Below are 23,783 nucleotides of genomic sequence, written 5' to 3'. Positions count from 1 at the left end.
GATGATTTTTTTTTTTTTTTTAATATATATCTTTCCTCCAGTCAAGTTCGATTCACAGGCAGAAAGGTAACGTCGCCCAAGGATACAACTAGTGGTAACCAGCATCCATGTAGCAACCACAGACCAGTCCTGTCATTTTGGCTTGTAGGAGACATGGAGACCAGAACAAAGGAACAATGAACAAAAGCGGGGAACACCTTGTAACAAGTAAAGCTAAAGCAACGCAGACTAAATACAACAAATCTTCTTTAGACTTTGATAGATAGCTTTAGTATCGTTGGAGAATGTTGTCACTTGCTTTTAGTACAAGGCATATATGACATAAAGGCTGAAGATCCATGAAGGGTTTAGATACTGAGACTGGCCGGTGGAAGCCGCAGAGAAATTGCCTTTTTGACTTTCAGGCATGAAGCACAGTTGCTTGTTTCCCCCCATAAAAAAAGGGAACAGCACAGTTGCTTACCTCCAGCATGGTAGATAAGCAGCAAAGACTGGAGGACAGACAGACCAAGACTTGGACCGGTTGGTTAGGTGTGGGTTCAAATGTTGTCTTGGGTTGGAACTGAATGCATTACCGAACTTAATTTGAAAGACAAAACTCAATAAATCAATTCATAGAAAAAAAACTAGATGCATTGAAGCCAAACTAGACCAACCATAGAAGCAGTTCATGAAACATGACTATGATTTATAATTTTTGAAATGCTTTCATTCCCTATCAATGCTTTCATTCCCTATCCCACTCTAAAATTTGTTCCACGTGCATTTGTCATTCACCAAATAATATTAGACTGGATTCAACACAAGAACAGGTTCTAGCGTGAATAACGCTTGGACCAAATTGGATCAACCTAAGAGCATCAGCCATTACTATATAATGATCAAACATTGGCCAACTATTAAAGTTGGTTCCAATCCTGGCTAAAATTATATGGAAGAATCACAAGCTAAAAACATCGAAAAAACCATAAGGTTTGATGTCGTGGCCAACCAGCGATCAGGATATTTTATACCATAGAAAGCAAACTGGGTCATTCTAATGGTGCTTCTTACTACTTGTAGACATCAAAACTCAACCTTGATTTGCGACAACATATATCCCTAGGATTCCAGATAAGAATCCTAAGCTAGAGAATCATACAGTACTAAAGAGTGAATATAAAAATAATGCATCTTTTAAGAAAGCCACATGGTTATGTAACTAGGCCCACTTCAAGCGGGGCATGACTCCTCACATGACTTGCGGGAATCTTCCTTAACACCTCCCTCAGCCTAAAAACAAAGTGATAAATATTTTATACCACCTTAATGATATTCAAATATAATATTTTACTCCTGATACCGTATCTGTTCCATATCAAATTTACTACCAATCTTGCAGGTTCTTACTTTTCGTTGCTAATTATAGAGGCCACGGTGGTTAAAATAGCTCGGCTTGTTTTCAATAAATCCTGTCAGCTAGAAACAGTACAACTGCCCATAGATGTATTAGTGAACTAGGTGCTCCTGAAGTATTGATGTGATAAAGCATGGATGCAATCATCTGAACGAGATCTTGACCATTCTTGTCAAATGCTATTGAGCGTAAAAATAAACAATAAATGAATAAATCTTACATCCATCATACTTTATCTAAATTGGGAGTTCATACACTTCAGACCACTCAAAGAGTCTTCTGCCTCAGAATCAGAAATTTGAATACTTTTCTGGATTCGCATTTCTTCATATTATACTGCTAATATGTACTTTTATGCGGTCTATAAAATCTAAATCCTTCAGGAGAGCTAACCATTGAAAGATCAGGGGTCATATGATAGCCCATATTCATAAGGCATCAGAGGATACAGACAGGAACAGAGAGCAAAGGCTAGAAATTTCCCCCTTTTTCTTTTCTTTTTGGTCATACAAAATATGTAGAGTGATCCAAGTGCCAAGCAATTCATTACTACTTCAGGCCATGTTTGGTTGCCATGAATGGGAATTAGTGATGGTTTTCCCATTACAAGAAATCCATTCCTAGAAATTATCGGAAGTGACCAATTCTCATTCCTATGTTTGGATAAATCTAGATAATCCCAAGACAATAAAGCAAACCTTGTAGTGTACAATAAAAAAATAGGCAGCCCCTTGTAGAAGGCTCGTGCAGCAGTGGTTTGGAAAGGGCTGGATGCAACCTTATTCTCACGTGTGAAGAGATCATTTCCGTATTTCTAACCCATGATCTCTAGATCATGATAGAGCAACCTTAATTTTGCACCAAGACTCACCATCTTATAGTATACAATATGAAATATTATTAATATATTAATTATTTAATATTTACTGTATAAATATTATAATATCAATATTATTATCTTAGTTATAAATATATATTTATCTATTATCCATATATTAATATATTAATAATGGACATCATTTTAATATTATATAATATAGTATTTTTATATTTAATTATAATATAAATTGATATTAATCATTAATAATCTAGTGTTGCTACACGATTGATATATTATGTCATATATTCATATTTAATAGTAATGTATGAAATCATAATATCAATAATATTAATAAAAATAATATATATTAACAAAATATTTGATTAAATGTAATATTATAGCAGTTTATTGTACCAATTATATCAGGAATATATTAATATAATATATGTATGTAATTATGATATATTAATATATTATTAGTATACTCATATAATAAATATACCATTCATATTATTATATTTGAATAATATATTAATATATTATGCCATATATTAATATATAATATGAGTAGCATATCATATTAATCAAATATGAATATAATAATAAAATATATATCATTAATATTATTAATGATCAACAATAATAATACTATTAAGTATATTTTAATAATATACAATATGAAATGTTACATTGTAGAATAATATTGATATAATATGATAATAAAATATAACATAAAATATGATATTAATAAATTCATAAGTTTTATCATTTAATAGATAGCATATTGCTATAATACAATTTTATACATAATTAATTTTAATAATTATAATATATAAGAAAAACTCCTTTTGTATGGAGATAGCCAACATTGGGAAAATAATACCCAAGCCCTCCCCTTAGGAATGACTTTACTCCTTCCATAGGAATCTGATACCTACAGAGATCAACATTCTCATGTCTAAATTAGTTATAGAACATGGAAATAGGCTGAATTGGAAAGTGCCACCTATTTTTACCTTCAAATTCCTACAAATTGAAGATGGCCTCAATCTAAAGCCCATATCTATGTTCCCTTTATCCTATGTACTCTGGATGCCCTAATCTTATCGCTCATAATGCTTCAAAGGATACTCGCTTGCAGAAGGTTGTTCATAAGAATTGACTCATTGGTATTGCTGGAAACTAGCCTCAGCTGATAAGCAGCTTATTAACTAGGCTCTCCACTGTACAGAAAAGGTTCACAATGCAAGATCAGATGGCATGATAATATTGCTTAGCAAAGAGAAATTCAATCTTCTAGTCTTCAGGTGAGTTCCAGCAAAGACCGCTGCAGTCTCATGGATCCTAACTTCTCAAGAGATACACAAGCACTCCTACCATCCTGGCTACCTACTTTAGAATCTCCCTGTAATCATACTCCAACACATGCACAATACAGCCCCTCCCTAATGCTTCTACACATCTTTTCACTGTTTCTCCAGTTTTGCCAATCAAAGCAAATCCTACCCCGAAACCCCCTCTATCTCTAAAGTGACACCTTATTAGTTCAGCTACACTACCTCCCTCTGATCCTTCTGAGACCCGTCTTGGGGAATTAGTACATAGAAGTGTGGCATGGAACCTTTAGTTTTTGGTGTCGATTAGGGTGGCTGACAGAGCTCTTATCTTCCTCAAGTGACACATTGTGTGTGAGGTCCACCACTTCTCTATATCTGAAAAGCATTTCCCGCTATGTCTTGCTTAGCTTCATTGTCCTCCCTTGAGCTTCCACATATGAAAGATTAGAGGTATCTATCTCAATGTGCAGATTGTTAATGGTGACTTGATGAGGGTCCGCTAAAATTGGTAGGCTTATTTTGATCAATGTGTTAAATCAGCAAGCTAGATTGGGATTAGGCTGGCCCGAACCTTAGTCCCATAAGCACAATATGTAATATCAATTAGAGTAAGACTAAGGTAAAAACCAAGCATACAATGGCTTGCATTTATTGGATTCAGTGCTTGAGAACATCTATATGAGAGTAAAGAAGAGAGATGAGCAGAATGAAAGAGCAAATTGAAGCACCAAGATGCTAAACAAAATCATAGTAACACTAAATTATGAGTAATAGAAGTATGACATCATGTCATGCAGAATTGGAAACTTTCTGCTGATTAATATTGGCTCCTACAGTGACTAAACATCACCTCATACACAAAAAAAAATTTTGGGGGAGGAGATCCAGGGAAAAGCTTGAATATAACATTTCCTGTAAAGCCACTGTTTGAACAATGTCCAGATTAGGAGACAGAAATCATGAATGGATTGAGTGAATAATAAGTATACTACAGTCTATTACTCCTACTTTTCTTTTGATAAATGCAGTCTATTACTTCTTTACCAAACTCTGAAATCAAAAGTTCTCAAACAGAGAAGCAAAAGACTCATACAAAAGGTGAGGAAGTTGGAATAGTGTTCCATATAAAGATTCAAGGTAACATTGGCAAAAGTATAATGATAACTGCATTCTTAACTGATAAATTTGGAGATCGATGATCATACATAATTTGATGGTATTGCAAACATAAAAACAAAATACTTTCTTCAGAGTCCAAAATACTGTGACGAATAGATTGATAGCATCGACAAACATTAGGCTGAGTGAGAAAGAGCAACTAAGTCATTGAAAGGACAAAAGACTAATGGTTTTGCAGTAAGATGAAGCCGGTGGGAAATAGCATAAGACTTCAGGGCTACAAGCAATAAAGGAAGAAGGTCATGACTCAAAACCTGATGCAATATCATGATATTAAGGCCATAAAGAATGTTAGCATAGAAGGACAAAAAGTTCCAACACTTGCTAGGTGTGGCAACATCATATACAATTTATTAAAACTCCCAGTTGATGGAAGAAACAAATACATCTACATAAAAATCAATGACTGGCCGCCTGGATGGATGTTGTTAGTTGTTACGTGCACATTATACATGCACGTAACACCGGTATCCACATCACCAATCATCATGTCAAAAATCCCAATAAACTGATATATTCATAGAAAAGGTGAAATGCTTAAGAAAATTGGAAGCATATCTAAATTTTTGAGAGTAGAGTGGAAAAAGAAGCTGTCTTGCATAAGCCACCATTAATATACCAATGGAGATGAAAAAATCGATCTGTTTACTAAGTGCAACCAGATCATGAATGACTCTCAAATGAAGTTCACCAATAACATAAATCTTCTTTCATAAGAAAATTATTAGTATAATAACTCTACCAACAGAGAATGGAATATCATAATAAAATTTAACAAAAGCACTTCAAACTATGCATTAACGAGTGTTTACATGTAGGCTGGTAAGCATGCACTATTTTTGGGTTTTATTCCATATAGACTCCAATGTCTATTCATGGCTTATGAGACACAACAAATTCTTGAAAGTGTATCAGAGCTGCAATAATGCATCCACAAATACAAACAGTAGTAGTCATAAGTAATTTGATTTGGGAGAAATCTGAGATTAAGAAAAACTATTCAAGTATCTACACCTATTTGAGAACATTCACAAGACAATTGAAGGAAAATAGGAATTCATTTATTATATAAATAAGAAGAATATGACAATATCAATACATCTATCTACAAGTTCCATTACATTTTTGTATTGAAAGGAGAAAAAAGGTGCATGTGGAAGCAGAAATCATACATGAGACACTAACCCAGAAACAAATCAATGACAAGTTATTTAGTAAATAATTTGTCATAATTCATGAACAAGTTGTGAAATAGATTGTAGCATCTGGGATTTTCTTCTGTATCAATGGACAGTGTAAATATCCCAGAAGCATGCATTCAAATATTCAGCTGATAAAATATGCACGATGAGTTGGAGAGTTTTGTTGGTAATTTGAAAAGTAATGATGACCAGTCTGCAAAAATGAGGTTCCAAAGCCACAATTTGTACAAAGTATACAGTATGTACAATCAACCTGATGCACATATGTTTATTATATGGTTTAAAATTGCATTTATAGAGATTCTGCTGCCATCATAAGTAATATTCAACCATCAAAGTTGTAGTTACAAGTTGCCCAAAAGATACATACAACCAATTACCTCTTCTTATCGTCTCTCATTTTTCCTTCGTCTAGACTGAGCTTTTTGCCACTTTTTTCTTGGAACTAATTTCTTCTTTGGTTTTAACTTTAACTCAGGAGAAAATTTAAAATTTGGATCTCTCATACGTGCCTGTATATCCTTAAAGAACTGTAAGTTTAGCCTTTTAGGCCCTCCCTCTCGCAGCTCTGCATACTCTGGTCCTGAAACAATGTTTTCAAAAGCTCCAATGAGTATATCTATATCGCTCATGACCTCCAACACATTTACATAGCGGCCATCTGGCCCTTTCTTCAACTTCTTCAGTGCATTTTCTACAGCAAGCTTTCTAGCTTGCTTCCCTGGAGACAGCTCTGGAGGCTCCTTTTCAGCTTTCAACAACTCTGAGATGGATCGATATTTAGGTGTTTCCTCAAACTCAAACAATTTGTCTATATGTGGATCACTGCGCTCATTTGGGTGGGCCTCAGTAGGAATGTCATCATCATCATCCCATTCACTACCACTCCACAAAGTCATCTCCTCATCACTTTCAGGGCATAAACTTCTCAGCTCATCACTGTCATCGGCATCAATAAGGTCTGCATTTTCCTTAGCTGTCTTTCTCAATTTCTTAATTTCCTTCTCCAAATTGCTCTTATTCTTTTCATTATCTTCTTCATCTTCATCCTCACTTGCCGTCCACAGGCAGTCATCCTCATCCATCTCCTTTGCCCAGGCTTTTCTGAATTCTTGTTCACCAGGTCTTCCACTACCAAACAAGTCATAATGTGTGCGTTCACGAGCATAGGATCGGGATACTGAACAATGATGGAGAAAACATTTAAAAAGAAGTCATAGATAATGAAATTCCGACTCGAAAGGCACAATACTTTAATTCGATTGCATAATGAATTTTCAAATTATTAAATTTCTTTCCAATATTGAGCAAGGATAGATCGACACATAGGCGTTTCATAGCCATCAATTCACAAACAAAGGAGCAGAAAAGACCAAGGAGGATACATAAAACATTTTCAAACAGAAAACAGCTATTGCCCAAACCTATACTGCAAGCCCAATTGCAAATTCAAAGGAATCATAACCATTCTTTTTTTTTTCCCCCTCTAAGAGTCAAGCTCTAGCAATCTTATGCTTGTAGTTCAGTTATTAGAGTTCTACAATCTCCAACAATCATTTGGGTTGTTTGGCTCTTAATCCAATAAGCAGTGCCCTAAGGACAAGGGCTGTTTCCTATATCAAGCATTATCTCTTCGTCAAGACTCTCCCCCCTCTTCTCTCTCTCTTTTTCTGGGTGAATTCAGGCAATTGCATTAGAGGGTTGCCTTCAATTATATGAACTTAAAATTGTTTAACTATCAAAGCAAGTTTTCCCTACCACCAAATTTCTTCCAGGGTTCACGGCAAACCCTCTATTGCAACAAATCAGGCGTCAATGCATACAGGACTCACATTAGGTTGAAGCGGCAGAACTAAATTCACTTGCATTCCAATCGTGTTTTTGAACATTAAGCAGTCTCTAAACAGAAGCGATTAGGTTTTCCACTTAAGGTCCAAACCGAGCTCAAAATTATCATTCCATGAGGCCCTTAGAGAGGGTTTTGTGGTTCACCATATAAAGTTTCGATCTTTATCACTTAAAAAGAAAAAAGAAAGAAAAAGAAAAAGATAACATGCACCACACCTTGCATGGTGGGAACCCAATGTTCTCCAATGGCTCCTCCTCTTCCGTGCTCCATCGGCAAATAAAATGAAACTTCCAATCTGGAACAAATCACGAGACCGTTAAATAAGGGAAGGAAGAAGGAGAAAGGAGGCAAAAGGAAGAGTTCCAACCTTTCGGCTGGAGATAGAGGAAAACAGGGTCGAACGGTCTGGAGGAACGGAAACAAGCGTAGGCGGCGACTTAACAGTCCAGCCATCTCTCTCTCCAAAGCGATATATTTGGCGGGCAATCAGCCTGTGGTTGAGAAAGACGCGACCTTAGGTTTGCAAGAGAAGAGAAACAGCGGAGGAAGAGAAGAGGTTGAAGATGGGAGACAGAGGAAGGTGGGCTTGAGAGAGAGAGGAGGGGAGGAGGGAGTGAATCGATCTCAGGGACGGCGCATGGTTCGCTTTGGTTCAGGGCCGGCTCAGGACGGAGGCCGTTTTGATGGGATTACAATTCTTCGACTCCCAGCCGGATCGGCAAGTGATGGGAGAAAAAAAGACGATGTGAGCGGGTCGAGCTCAACCGGTTTCTCATCATCCCTCGACCCCGGCTCGAAGGACATAGCCGATCACGGTTATTCACTTGATCCAATCTTTCCGGGTTAGAAGAACGGGGCGCGACAGTCTGAGGTTTCCCATTGTTTTCTTCTTCTTTTTTTTTTTTTTTTACCAAACAAAATGACAATAAAATTAATCCATATGTCTAATTTATTAAGTAACTATTGAAATTAAATAGTGATGAATGATATAGATCAAAATAAAATCCATTCAACTACATCAAACAACACCCGAACTCTAATTCCATTCAACAAAACGAAAATTCGTACAAATAATAAGTTTGTAGTATAATTAATTATATGGCAATGTATTGTGTTTCACTGTTTTTGACCTAAAATTGAACCCATTCAGTTCGTGTTTTTCAAAAACAATTTCAGAACCAGTTGAGAACAAAAGCTGGTTGCATTAAGCGCACCGCTACCAATCACAGCTCCTTTCCTTTGTTGGTTCCCCAGTCTAATCTCTTTGCCACATCACCGTTTATCACCACATCTTTACTCGGGAACGGAGCTATGATTTTTAGCATATTATATGATGATTTGAGGTCTGTTACAAACATTTACAATGGACAGGCAACATGCCGACTAATATTTTGCGCTCGTAATCATGGGATTCATACAGGGTAGCACGTGGTCCCAAGGTGGGCACACGAACAGCCATGATGGGCTCGCAAAAGGACAAATACCCAAAGAGGCCACGCGCTAATCACACTCGTGGAAGGCCAATTCAAAATTGCTAAATATGGAGAGGAATCGCAGTCATTATTTGATCTTTCATTGTATATAAAATATCATATTATTTTTATACAAATTTAATGCAGGGACTTTTAATCCAAATAACAATAATCTAACTTGCGAAGAATGGTTTCATCGATGCATAATGACCATCATAAATTTTATCTCATTCAGGAAAAAAAAAAAAAAGAGGTCAAAAGTTGGAGTGAACAAATGACAGCCATCGTTTGACCATGATATGGATGTTTCAAAAAATTTCAAAAGGCTGTAACAGGGCCAAGTGGATTGGATGGAGTTCAGAAGGCTATCGATATTTGTGATTGGTTAGATGCGTCTCCAAAGCCTGTCAGTAGATATGAGTTTGGGCGACTAGGGCTACAATAGTGAATCTTATCCCTGTAATATAACTCATCAACATAGATGCACCGTTTCTTGAGACATAATCGTTGTTGCTGTTTAAGTCTAAAATTAATTTTTTTTTTTTAAACCTAACAAAATAACATCGCGCATTCTCTGATCCAGTAGGAAGTGAAAAAACAGCCTCTTCTACTGTATAGAAACAACTACCATGCTTTTTACCATGTCACTCTCATATGATGTAGTACTATCCATTCTCACTGGATGCACCCTCCGGATATCAAAATTCAGGCCATAGCCTGAATGCTTAGAGAGCTTAAGATTTATTTGGATGGTTGGATCCAAAATTTCAAAGGACTCATAGGTTGGATCAGTACAATTATAAAAAAAAATTGAATTAGACTTGGACTAAATCTCTGTCTACCACGATCTAAGACTATTTTTTATATGGACTTACCTAAATTTCATAGAAAAAAAATGATCTCCATGGATCACGTTTTTTTTTTATTGGATTCGGACCAACCCACTCCAAAAGCCCTTTGGTATTGAGAACTTCTTTTTTCTAGTTGCATTAATCCCAGCTCACGAATCTTATAGGATTTTAGGTCTGCGCATCCAAATAAGCTCTTAATTTTCCAAATATAAAAGTGAACGCCTGAAGTTGGAGGAAAGCACCAAGAAGACGAGAGCTCCAAGATTGCCTTGATCCTGTTCTCAAGTTGGTTTGAAAGTGAGGCACAAGTTCGACGTTTTCCTAAAGAGACCGCAGAACAAGTTTCTAAAAAATGTCAATCAGACTTCTTACCTCTAATTGTGGGGTTATTTCTCAGAGTTTGTGGAAGCTACAAAGTTTTAGAATTTTTGACCGGGTTAATCATGTTGTGGTCAAGGATTTGTGGCTCAGACGGATCGATCTCCGCTCTGATAGCTATAATATGGGGTTTCAAGATTTTATTCTTCAAAAGATATCTCATATAATGGGACCAATAAACCCATCTCATATAAATCCATCCTTTTGACTCACAAATAATGGGACCAATAATGTCCACTCTCTTACACCACAACAAATTACATATCAGGTTGAAGTGGAAGTTGAAATTGGAGCTGTTGTTCCTTGTTTTCAAGGCAGGATTTGGTTCAGATGCATCTCCATTCAAAAAGTGAGGATTTGGTTCAGACCATGAAATCTCAAACTGGGTTTTCAAGACGCACGACATATGAGATCCTCCGCCTCAGGTGTTCAAACTCACGTGCGTTTCAATCGAACAATAATGGCCTTCATGCAAACAAGCCACAAGACAGTCTGTCAGTAACTACAAGGCCACTAGCACGCCAGGAGTCGAGGCATAACAGAGGAGACCCTAGCTCCATCTAACCATTAACGAACATTTCCCATGAGATGTAGCTGTGTGACATATCCATATCCAGAGCTAAAACAGTGGACAGCTCTTTCTACCCCCTTCATCTTAAAACTGATGACAACGACTGCTCCCGCAAACTAGCTTATTCTGATGAAGCCAAACAAAGTCATGCTAAAATGTCACTGCTGCACTAGTCTCCATACACGGACACATAACATGCATCCTCCCCTGCACTCCCCACGGTATTTTCATCACTGAAAGCTAATCCGTACACCCCTCCTAGGTGGGCTCCCTTGACAGTGATTCGGCTTGATGCAGGCTTATCCACTTCATAAACGATCACACGAGTGTCCAGTGTGCCAGTGGCAATCACGCAACTATTAGGAGACCATGCCAGGCAGTTTATGCGGGCAGTGTGGTACAACATGTTCTTTAAGCCTCACCTGTTTAAAATTTGTCAAAATCTCTTGCCATTTTATCCAACATACCATGTTTGCACATAGAACAGCAGAACTTCAGACAGTAAATATAACAACAATATCATGCCATCTTAACAACGATATCATGCCATTTTATCCCTCTAGTTTTTTTTTTTTTTAATTTATTTAAAAAAAAACCCACATAAGGTTCTTGATGAATGAATTTTCGCTCGCTCAATGGTCCTGCTTGCAAGAATCTAAAACTCACCTTACCATGTTTGCACATAGACAGTAAATATAGCAACAATATCAAGACATCTTCAGTTTGATGATTTCAAAACAAAGCAGAGGAGATAATCTAAGCCCTCTAGGTTTTTTTTTTTTAGAAAAAAAAACCCATAAGGTTCATGATGAATGAAATTTTTTTCACTCACTCAATGGTCCTGCTTGCAAGAATCTAAAACTCACCTTTTGCTAATTAAAAAATAAATTTTACGATACCCTTTGTGTCATAAGATCATGGGTGTTGAGAAACAAATGATGATGCCAAGATTAACAAGAAATCTAGACATTTAAAGCATGCCATTTTGTTCATGTCAGTTGCAAATGTCAAACAAGAGCACCAAAAAGCAGACGAGGACTGAAGTACCAGTGTATCTTCTACTAGTGATGTTTGCATCTTCTGTTATAACTTGAGCTTCACGGTGGTGGTCCGTGATATTTGGTTAAAAGGTTAAGGCACGGTTTACATTCTCGAAAAAAGTGTAAAATATGATGCAAAGTGTTGCCACGCAGACTTTTGGATCGATCCGAATTTGGTGAGCATCGATCTGGTCCCGCTGATAACTGCCGTTGGTGGTTTTTTCTTACGTGTAACTGACTTCTTTTGTTGAATGGACGTGATATGACTCCTCTATCGAATATGTTTAACATATCCCTTCACTTTATACTCAACAAGAATATGTCCATTGGGATTTAGGTAGTTTTTTTTTAGTCAAAACATTATGACGATTACAACCATCATGTCGATTGATCAAAAGAGATGCATTTATAAAAGGGTCATGGACTACAGACAAAAATTTCAACTTTTGACATTCTTTTCCATGCCTTTGTATTCCTTTGTTCTACCAAAATAATGTGTGAACGTGAAAGAGAAAATCTTGTGCCGTCCTTTTGATTTTTGAGGCTTCACTGTATGCCGGAAAGTACATTGCGATACAATTCCAATAGCATCCATAGTGGGGGTAACAATATTTTAGAGAAAGTGTTCGTAGATTGAATTTCACTTGACTGCTATAATTTTATTGTATATATTTGAGATAGAAATTTTATATAATATATCACCAGATGGTTTCTAAGAAAACTAATTTTATCTTAATTAATTAATTTTATCGAAAAAAATTATTTTTTTAAGCTTGGATTTGATGAAATAGGATGAATTGAGATGGTATTTTATAAATTTGATGGAACCGTTACGAAGAAGTTCCATGAGTTATGAAGGAAGCTTTGGACTCATATTATTCATATATTGAGAACGGAAGTTGAACTCTATGAGGTCGAATCTCCTATTGTTCTTCGATCGTATCGCATCTGGAAGTAAAGTTTTAATTCCCATGTTACTTTATTTCTCTTCCAACATTTTTAAAGTGTTATTTCAATGGAGTCTAGCACAGATGTTGCCCTTAAGTTGATGAATCAAGATTTTAAATTAGATTGTTTTGATGGTTCGCAATTCAATCGATGGAAGGACAAGATGCAATTCCTACTCACAAAATTGAAGGTATTTTATGTACTAGAATATCATAATTTTAACATAAAATATCAAAACTTTTTGATCTAGAATATCATAAAAATATTATAAAATATATTTCGAAAAAGTTATACGTAGAGCATATCATAATATTAATATTTAATATCATAATTTTGATATAGGATATAATGATATTGTCAAAAACTATATACGGAGTGAATTTTATCTACATAATGTCATAATTTTTAATATAAAATGTTATAAATTTGATCTATTATGTCATAGTATGATCAAAACTATGTTCGAAAGGTGTTTTACCTACACAATATCATAATATTAACCTAGAATGTAATAATTTTGACTCAGAATATTATAAAAATATCAAAAAAGATATATCTCGGAGGTATTTTACTTATAGAATATTATAATTTTAACATAGAATATCATAATTTCAAACCAAAATATCATAAAAATATCAAAAAAGTATATCTAGGAAGTGTATTACCTACACGATGTCATAATATTAATCTAAAATATCATAATTTTGATCTAAGATATTATGATATTATCAAAACTATTTTTGAAAGATATTTTATCTACAGGATATCATAATTTTAACATAGAATATCGTTGTTGGTGCAAAAATCTGCTGGCGCCGGATAAGCTGGAGTCGGAGAAGTCGCGGTCGTCGTCGGGACCTGCAAAAGAAGTCTAAACCGGAGGTGGGGTTGCTCCGGCAAGACCCTCCGACGCTCAAGTCAGTTCTCTGCCTCAACAAGAATGGAGTGCTCGAACGGAGAATTTAGCAGAGTTTTGAGATAAGAAATAAGCTTATCGAATAACGTATCTGGGTCCTCCTTTTTATAGGCGGAGGAGGTAACGGATTGATGGCGACGTTTGCAATCGCCTGGTAGTGGGCTGCCCAGGGTCAGGCGAAATTTGCTGCGAAGAGTAGTGGAGTAGACTCGTGGCCATCACTGGGGCGTGCCACGTGGAATCTGTCGCGGGAAGTGGGGCGGCGTTTGCTGTCGTGTCTTGCCAGCAGATGGGAGAATCGTGCGATATCCGTTGCAGGAGGTGGAGCAGGATCGGGGCCGTTTATCGTGGCCTGTCAGGTAGTAATGGAGCCGCGTGGGATCCGTCGTAGGGAGTGGAGCAGTGTTGCGACCGTTATTGCGGCCTGTCAGGGAGTGATGGAGCTGCGCGGAACCCGCCGCAGGAAGTGGAGCAGGATCGTGGCCGTGATTGTGGCCTGGGAGTGCCGATCTGCTGACTGAAGTTCGGCAGCGGTCAAAGTCTGGCCCCCGTAGGGGTCCGGGCAGAGTCCATGCGGTTGGGGTCGTGGGTGGAGTCCGGCTCCCGTGAGAGTCCGGGTGGAATCCCCTGCAATCAAAATCAGATACAAAGTTCGGCTCCCGTAGGAGTCCGGACAAGGCTTACCGACAGCTGAGGTTGAGGACAGAGCCCGGCTCCCGTAGGAGTCCGGGCGGAGTCTGCTCGCTGTTGAAATTGGTGATGGAGTCCGGCTCCCGTAGGAGTCCGGACGGAGTCCGGACGCAGTCTGTCTGTAGCCGTCGGGGTTGAGGACGAAGTCCGGCTCCCGTAGGAGTCCGGGCGGAGTTTCCCTGCAATTAAAGTCAAAGGAGAGGTCCGGCTCCCGTAGGAGTCCGGACGGGGGCTTACCAGCGATTGGAGTTGAGGACGGAGCCCGGCTCCCGTAGGAGTCCGGGCGGAGTCCGCTTACGGTTGACGTTGTCGGTGGAGTCCGACTCTCGTAGGAGTCCGGACGAAGGCTGCTTGCAGCTGTTGGAGTTGAGGACGAAGTCCGGCTCCCGTAAGAGTCCGGGTGTAGTCTCCCTGCAATTAAAGTCAAAGGAGAGGTCCGGCTCCCGTAGGAGTCCGGACAGGGGCTTACCAGCGATTGGAGTTGAGGACGGAGCCCGGCTCCCATAGGAGTCCGGGCGGAGTCCGCTTGCGGTTGACGTTGTCGGCGGAGTCCGGCTCCCGTAGGAGTCCGGACGAAGGCTGCTTGCAGCTGTTGGAGTTGAGGACGAAGCCCGGCTCCCGTAGGAGTCCGGGTGTAGTCTCCCTGCAATTAAAATCGAAGGAGAGGTCCGGCTCCCGTAGGAGTCCGGACAGGGGCTTACCAGCGATTGGAGTTGAGGACGGAGCCCGGCTCCCGCAGGAGTCCGGGCGGAGTCCGCTTGCGGTTGACGTTGTCGGCGGAGTCCGGCTCCCGTAGGAGTCCGAACGAAGGCTGCTTGCAGCTATTTCTGCTGAGGACGGAGCCCGGCTCCCGTAGGAGTCCGGACAGAGTCTGCTCGCTGTTGAAATTGTCGGTGACGGAGCCCGGCTCCCATAGGAGTCCGGGCGGAGTTGTCATGTAGTCGATTCCGCTGAGGACTTCGGCTGTGGATATTTTATACCCAACACCAGTCCCCCTACTTTCGAGTTTGAATTTCAAACGAAGGAAGTACAGAGAGAGAGATGGGCACAGCCGAAGCCGTCCCTTCGAATCCTGCGCACTGCCGCCTCCAGATATTTCGGCATTAAATGTGCGCGTGCCGGAGTCTTTTCGAATTAGAGCGGTACAAGGGGACGTTTCGAAATTTCTGCAGGTACACTGGCCTAGGTACGGCGTAATTATGATCCTGCCAACCGCCTGCCGCTTTTAGCCGCCTGTCAGGGGGAGTGGGACACGTGTCGGGTGCGGACCGGCCTGGGGGGATTCGCGATCATTATGGTGCCGGATCTCAGGATCTATTTAAACCCGTCCTCCCACCTTTAGGCGTCCTACTCCGTCCCTGAGTTCTCACCAGCGTTTGCTTTCTCTTCGAGAGCCCTGTTTCAGTGAGCGTCTTCTCGAGCCGTAGGCGTCTCCTGTTTTCGTCTCCCAGGTCCCTCAGAGTGATATAGGTTAGTGCCAACCTTCTTCTCATCACCTAGGGACTTCTTTTCTGTCATTATTTTTCTTGCATCCCTCCGAGTTAGTCTGTGGTCTCCCGTTCCCCTTTCTGTCCGTCTTCTTAGGGTCCTTTAGATCCCCCCTTCGAAACTACTCAAAATATCCTTTGGCTCTTCTGCTCCCTGCAGTTCTGAGAGCTCTTTCGCCTCAAATCCTCAGGTTCCCGTCACTGTAGACGAACCTGCATCTGGGGTCGGGCCCCGCCCGATTTTCGCACCGGGCACCATTCCGTGTTCCTTGACCTCGGAGGAACTCCTTCTGATAAGGGTTCAGTATGGAGTTCCTCCGGAGTACGACTTGGAACTGCCAGACCTTTCTGACCGGGCCAGTAATCCTCCACCCGGTTGCTTCTGTTTGTACCAGGAAGTGTTCCGTGCCGGACTCCGGCTTCCGCTTCCTTCTTTTGTTGCCGCCCTCTTCCGCTTCTTAGACATCTCCTTGGCTTCCGTGGCTCCGAATTTCTTTAGGTTCTTGATAGGATTTCTCTCCCTCTGCCACGTAGTCGAGGTTCAGCCGTCTCTCTCCTTGTTTAGGTACTTCTATACCTTCAAACGCCATCCTTCGGCGAAGGACTGGTGGTACTTCTCCCCCCAGTTCGGCAAGAAGGGGTTGCTGAAAGGCGCCCCTTCTTCGATCCATAATTGGAAGGGAAAATTCTTCTTCGTCCACTGCCCGACCCTGAGTCTGGGCCTGCCCCCTTGGGGCTCTCTGAGGGATTCTGTCCGCCGGGCTCCCAGCCTGGGGGAGGACGACCTCCAGGCCACCCAGAAGCTTCTAGCCTATTCCATTCCTTCGCTTCCCAATCTTCTGAGGGAGCAGTTTCTTTTCAACATCGGCCTGAGTCCCCAGGATCCAGCGAGTATTCATTTTATCTTTTCTTTTCTTGCCTTTCTTCTCTTCTTCTCTTTACCTCTTCTTCCTTCTCTCTCTTTTTCTTCTTTCTCTTTTCTCTCTTTTCTTTTCTCTTTTTTTTTTTTTTGGCTTCTGACTCTTGATGGATTAGTGTTGCTTCTTTTTTCTCTTTTTTCTTTCTTCTTTCTCTTCTTTTTTTTTTTTTTTTAGGAATGGACGCCGAAGCAGCGCGGATGCTCGTCAGGGGCATGAGGGCTCAGAAGAGAAAGGGCGCTGCGACCTCCGGATCGGCGAAGAGGGCCAGGGCGGAGGAGTCAAGCTTGGCTGCGCCCGTCCAGGCAGCCCCGGCCATCGACATTCCCTCAGATGTCGAGCCAGCGGCCCCCCGGGCTTCCTCGAGGAGTCCGCCGACTCGGACCCCCGCTCCGGAGGTTCGCTCCACGGAGGCGCCCGCCGCGGAGAGGAGGAGGAAACCGGTGGCTCGCAGGGCGAGTAGCCACCGAGCTGCTGCAGACGAGTCTGTTTGCTCCAAGGAGGGGGCGGAGAATCCCTTCAATGACAGAGACCTGATCAGGCGGCTGATCGACAGCTGCATTCTGTCTGACGTCGTGGAGAGGATCGACCGCGCCGACCCCGAGCAGCAGGCTTGGGACTCTTTGGGGTCCTTCCTTGAGGTAAGCGGATCTTTATTTACATGGCTACTTGGCCTTTATTCTCATTCCCCAGCCGCCCTTGCAGATTGGGCACCAGCTCTTCGCCTATATCGAGGCGGTGAGCCGTGCGAGGAGGGACGTCCTTCAGACGGAGGAACACTGCTAGGCCGAGGTTGCTCGCCTCCAAGCAAAGACGGCTGAAGTCGCCGCCCTCCAGGAGGCCCTGGAAAGGGAGAAGCAGGCCCGGGAGGAGGAGAGGCAGATCTTGGAGGAATCGGTGAGGAAGGCAGAGGCCGAGGTCGCCCACTTGGTCGAGCAAACTCCGGTCCTGGTCTCGGAGGCCAGAGCCCTTGCGATGGAGGAATTCAAGGCCTCCGCGGAGATGAGGGGCTTGAATGTCCAATTCGGCCAGGAAGCATTCACCAAGGGGTTCGAGCTCTGCCAAAAGAAGGTGGCCAGTAAATTTCCCGAGCTCGACCTCAGCTTCCTTGAGGAGTCTGAAGACGAGGCTGGTCCCTCGTCGGTCGCCACTGCTGTCGCAGCCCCCGCGCCGAGTTCTCCACCCCCCACCCCTGAGGTCTGAGACCTCGGATCTTTGTACTTTTACTTCGTCGCAATTTTTCTTTTCCGTTTGTCTTCTTCAAAAATCATTCAATAAAGTCGAATTTCTTGTTGCGGACGGCTTCTCCTTCCTCCTCCCTCCTTCTCCCTGTTTTTCTTCCTGCAATGAATGTTCTTTGACGCCTTTACCTTCCGATGTCAGTGTCATGCAGAAGCACTCCCTCTGCCCTTGGGGGTCCCGCTGAAATCGACGATCCAGCGGTTGAAAAAGGAGGTCCTTCACCTGACGAAGAAGTTAAAGAAGACGGAAACCGAGCTCTGCAAATCGAAAGAAGGTCACTCTGAAGCCGCCGCTGAGGCCGCCCACTTTCGGAGTCTCCACGTGAAGGAGATCATGGATTACAGTCGGAGGAAGGTGAACTTCACAAAGGAGCTCGAGGAATGCAAGAAGAGCTCCAGCGACCAGATTTAGGCCCAGGCCGCCAGGATCAGCGCCCTCAAGGTGGAACTGTCGGCTGTGAAGGGGAAGATCGGCCAGCTGGAGGGAAATTCATCCCGGCTCTTGGCCCGGGTCGATGATGAACAGAGGTGGTCGCAGAAGGTCTCCGACCTTCAAAAGCAGCTTCAGGACGCCGAGGTGAGCCACGACGTGCAGCGGGCTAGCTGGCGCAGGCAGGTGGAAGAGTATAAAGGGAGATTCCGGACGGTGGCCGACGAAGTCGTCCGTCTTCAGAGGCAGCTGGCTAACAGGGCACAACTTACTTCCGCCCAAGATTCTGAAGAGCTCCAAGCCCTAAGAGGCACCGTTGAGGGGATTTCTGTCTCCCTCGGAGAAAAGACAGTCGAGCTGCAACAAGTGAAGATCCAACTGGCACTCGAGCGGCGGGCCGTCGCGGACGCGGAGGCGGAGTCCGAAGTTTTGAGGAAGAGGCGTCGAGAGGCGGAAGCTGAGAGCCAGCAACTTCGTCGGGCGCTACAGGACGCACTGCGGAAGAGGGAAGAGCTAGAAGAAGAAATAGAGAATCTGAAGCAGTCCTGGTTGAGGGACGGAATAGATAACTCTAGGTCGGAGGGAGCAGGGCCTCCTTAGAGCTCTTTTTGTCTTTCTGTTTTGTCATGTAGTTACTTCCTTTTTGTCGTTTTGCCCTTCTTTCCTTAGCCTTCCTGGCTTTGTAGTGTGTATATCAGAAATGGAATAAAAAGAGCGTTTTGTGTTACCTCGTCCACGTGTTGCACTAATATTGCTATCTGCCGAACCTTTTTGGTCATTTGGCTTGTCTGATGTAGATGTCGTTAAAAGGGGGGGCTTTTTCCTTTCATCCGACCTTGATAGGCAGCCAGGTTTCGCCACCATTAACCCTTGCTGCAGAAGTCGTGGGTGGAGCCCGGCTCCCGTAGGAGTCTGGGTGAAGTCTCCCTTGGCATCGTGGTCGGAACCCGGCTCCCTTAGGAGTCCGGATGAAGTCTTCCTTGGCGTCGTGGACGGAACCCGGCTCCCGTAGGAGTCCGGGCCTTCCCCTTGAGCCAGGGCGAGGTTCTCCTTCCATTTTTGGCTTGGCTGTGGGGGCGTGTTAGGACGTTGTAAGGCCTCTCCCCCCATCCGATCTAAAAGAACTGGGCCTTCGACCTTGCTCATGTCAGGATGAGGTTCTCCTCCTGTTCCTGACATGGCTATGGGGGCACATTAAAGCGTTGTAAGGCCTCTCCCCCCATCCGGTCTAAAAGAACCGGGCCTTTGACTTTGCTCATGTCAGGACGAGGTTCTCCTCCTGTTCCTGACATGGCTGTGGGGGCACATTAGGACGTTGTAAGGCCTTTCCCCCCATCCGATCTAAAAGAATCGGGCCTTTGACTTTGCTCATGTCAGGACGAGGTTCTCCTCCTGTTCCTGACATGGCTGTGGGGGCACATTAGGGCGTTGTAAGGCCTCTCCCCCCATCCGATCTAAAAGAACCGGGCCTTTGACTTTGCTCATGTCAGGATGAGGTTCTCCTCCTATTCTTGACATGACTGTGGGGGCACATTAGGGCGTTGTAAGGCCTCTCCCCCCATCCGATCTAAAAGAACCGGGCCTTTGACTTTGCTCATGTCAGGACGAGGTTCTCCTCCTGTTCCTGACATGACTGTGGGGGCACATTAGGGCATTGTAAGGCCTCTCCCCCCATCCGGTCTAAAAGAACCGGGCCTTTGACTTTGCTCATGTCAGGACGAGGTTCTCCTCCTGTTCCTGACATGGCTGTAGGGGCACATTAGGACATTGTAAGGCCTCTCCCCCCATCCGGTCTAAAAGAACCGGGCCTTTGACTTTGCTCATGTCAGGACGAGGTTCTCCTCCTGTTCCTGACATGGCTGTGGGGGCACATTAGGGCGTTGTAAGGCCTCTCCCCCCATCCGGTCTAAAAGAACCGGACCTTTGACTTTGCTCATGTCAGGATGAGGTTCTCCTCCTGTTCCTGACATGGCTGTGGGGGCACATTAGGATGTTGTAAGGCCTCTCCCCCCATCCGGTCTAAAAGAATCGGGCCTTTGACTTTGCTCATGTCAGGACGAGGTTCTCCTCCTGTTCCTGACATAACTTTGTTTTTGAAGGGGTCATATCCAGTCATATTAAATCCACGCCAGGTGGGAAGAGCACGTTAAGTAGAAAGAAATTTAGATTCAATGTGAAATCGTAAGTGATACATTTACAGATTTTTCGAGCTCCACGGTCGCGGGTAGCCCGCTCCTCCTTGAGGCCCTCCGGTGATGGAGTCGATAGTCCCGATGGGAGGCCGGTCCCCGGGTTGCTCTTCCCTTCTTGATGGTTCAGGCTGTGGAAGGGTTCTTGGCCAGTCTCCTCTACCCTCAGGCCTGCGGCGGATGAATCTGTCGAGTCGACCTCGCCGAATGAGCTCCTCGATCTCGTCCTGGAGCTGGATGCATTCCTCTGTGTCGTGGCCATGGTCGCGGTGGTAGAGGCAAAATTTGTTGGGGTTGCGCTTCCCGGGGTGTGTGCGCATCCTCTTCGGCCTAGGGAGCTGCTCCCTGACCTCCATTAATACTTGGGCCTTCGAGGCATTGAGGGGGGCGTAGTTGCGGAATCTCCACGGTGGGGAACCCCGTCGAATCCCGCGTTCCGGGCTTCTCTGCCTACGTGCCCTAGGTGGAGTATGGGCGCGCTTATGCCCGGGAGGGGATCGAGAGCGCAGCCGGGCTTCCTTTGGCCTTTTCTCAACTGCGGGTTTACTCGAATCTCTCGCCTGCCGCTCCCTCGCCGTCTCTTCATCCTTCATCTTGAAGGCTTCTTCCGCTCGGGCGTATCCCTCAGCCCGAGCCAGCAAATCAGCGAAATCCCTGGGATACTTCTTCTCCAGGGAAAATAAAAGATCATTCTTCTGAAGGCCGCCCTTTAGGGCGGCCATGGCAACTGATTGGTCCAAGTTCCGGACTTCCAACGCCGCGATGTTGAAGTGGTTGATGTAGGCCCGTATGGACTCCCCTTCCCTCTGCTTGATGTTGATGAGGGACTCCGAACCCTTTCGGGGGCACCGGCTGCTGACAAAATGGGCCACAAATTGATGGCTCATTTGATCGAAGAAAAAGATGGTACCCGATTTCAAAGCCGAGTACCAGTTCCTCGCTGCTCCCTTCAAAGTAGACAGAAAAGCCCAGCATAGGATGGCGTCAGGAGCACCGTGAAGCAGCATCATCGTCCGGAAGGCCTCCAGATGATCAACCGGGTCCGAAGTCCCGTCGTAGCTTTCGAACTGGGAAAGCTTGAAGTTTGGCGGGATCGGTTCCTGCATGATCATTTGGGAGAAGGGAAGGTCAATACAAATATCCTCACCATAAGCGGGGGGCGCATGGCAGAGTTCTTCAATCCGCCGGTTCATCTCCTGGAGCCTCCGGTCCAGGAAATCCTCTCGACTTCGAGTCTCGAGGGTCCTCTGGCAGAACGGGGACAGGGATCTTCCCGGGGTGGAGTCGTGGTCCGATTGAGGGCTCTCCACCCTTGGGTTTGTTTTTCCAGGAAGGACGGGGCGGCTGGCCCAGGTGGCCCGCCCCGTCGTCGGGTTCTGGCATTCCGACGATGCCCTTTCCGGGTGCGCCGACGCCTACGGCTGCTGCTGCTGCATTGCTTGCACAGCTTCGTCGAGGCCTCTGACTTGCTGTGCCAGCAAGTCAAACTGCTCCGTGCCGACCGCCGCTGCCGGAGGAGGAGGAGGAGGAGGTTGAGAAACAGGAGGGGAGGCTGGAGCCTGAGATCTGGCCGCGGAGGCCGTGGACCGTCGCGTGGACGCCTTGCGCGGAGGCATCGTGTATGGATCCCACGGGGGGGAAACAAGGAGTGGATGTCGGAGGAGACGATCGGGGCGGCTCCGTTGAACGCTCCTTTAAGAACAAGGGTACTGCGAAGACACAGGCCCATTCCTCTAGCGCCAATCCCTGTTGGTGCAAAAATCAGCTGGCATCGGATAAGCTGGAGTTGGAGAAGTCGCGGTCACCGTCGGGACCTGTAAAAGAAGTCTAAACCGGAGGTGGGGTTGCTCCGGCAAGATCCTCCGACGCTCAAGTCAGTTCTCTGCCTCAACAAAAATGGAGTGCTCGAACGGAGAATTTAGCAGAGTTTTGAGATAAGAAATGAGCTTATCGAATAACGTATCTGGGTCCTCCTTTTTATAGGCGGAGGAGGTAACGGATTGATGGCGACGTTTGCAACCGCCTGGTAGTGGGCTGCCCGGGGTCAGGCGGAATTTGCTGCGAAGAGTAGTGGAGTAGACTCGTGGCCATCACTGGGGCGTGCCACGTGGAATCTGCCGCGGAAAGTGGGGCGGCGTTTGCTGTCGTGTCTTGCCAGCAGATGGGAGAATCGTGCGATATCCGTTGCAGGAGGTGGAGCAGGATCGGGGCCGTTTATCGTGGCCTGTCAGGTAGTAATGGAGCCGCGTGGGATCCGTCGTAGGGAGTGGGGCTTACCAGCGATTAGAGTTGAGGATGGAGCCCGGCTCCCGTAGGAGTCCGGGCGGAGTCCGCTTGCGGTTGACGTTGTCGGTGGAGTCCGGCTCCCGTAGGAGTCCGGACGAAGGCTGCTTGCAGCTGTTGGAGTTGAGGACGAAGTCCGGCTCCCGTAGGAGTCTGGGTGTAGTCTCCCTGCAATTAAAATCGAAGGAGAGGTCCAGCTCCCGTAGGAGTCCAGACAGGGGCTTACCAGTGATTGGAGTTGAGGACGGAGCCTGACTCCCGCAGGAGTCCGGGCGGAGTCCGCTTGCGGTTGACATTGTCGGCGGAGTCCGGCTCCCGTAGGAGTCCGGACGAAGGCTGCTTGCAGCTATTTCTGTTGAGGACGGAGTCCGGCTCCCGTAGGAGTCCGGACGAAGGCTGCTTGCAGCTATTTCTGTTGAGGACGGAGTCCGGCTCCCGTAGGAGTCCGGGCAGAGTCTGCTCGCTGTTGAAATTGTCGGTGACGGAGCCCGGCTCCCGTAGGAGTCTGGACGGAGTTGTCATGTAGTTGATTCCGCTGAGGACTTCGGCTGTGGATATTTTATACCCAACAATCGTAATTTTGATCT

The 23,783-nt window shown here is 44.4% G+C and overlaps 1 protein-coding gene across 1 annotated transcript; it reads right to left on the bottom strand.

The window, feature by feature from the left end:
* Nucleotides 1-6,177: 6,177 nt before the first annotated feature.
* On the bottom strand, nt 6,178-8,380 carry LOC105041184 (uncharacterized). Its single transcript, XM_010918042.3, has 3 exons — nt 8,151-8,380; nt 7,999-8,078; nt 6,178-7,114 (listed from the first exon to the last, which is right to left on the bottom strand). The coding sequence occupies exons 1-3, from the start codon at nt 8,234-8,236 to the stop codon at nt 6,321-6,323; spliced, it is 960 nt and encodes a 319-aa protein (XP_010916344.1). The 5' UTR covers nt 8,237-8,380; the 3' UTR covers nt 6,178-6,320.
* Nucleotides 8,381-23,783: the final 15,403 nt, after the last annotated feature.

The sequence above is a fragment of the Elaeis guineensis genome, chromosome 3, assembly GCF_000442705.2.
Source record: "Elaeis guineensis isolate ETL-2024a chromosome 3, EG11, whole genome shotgun sequence".
NCBI classification, from domain to species: Eukaryota; Viridiplantae; Streptophyta; class Magnoliopsida; order Arecales; family Arecaceae; genus Elaeis; species Elaeis guineensis.
Note: the sequence above shows the minus strand (reverse complement) of the source record. Positions and strands in the feature narration are given on the sequence as shown.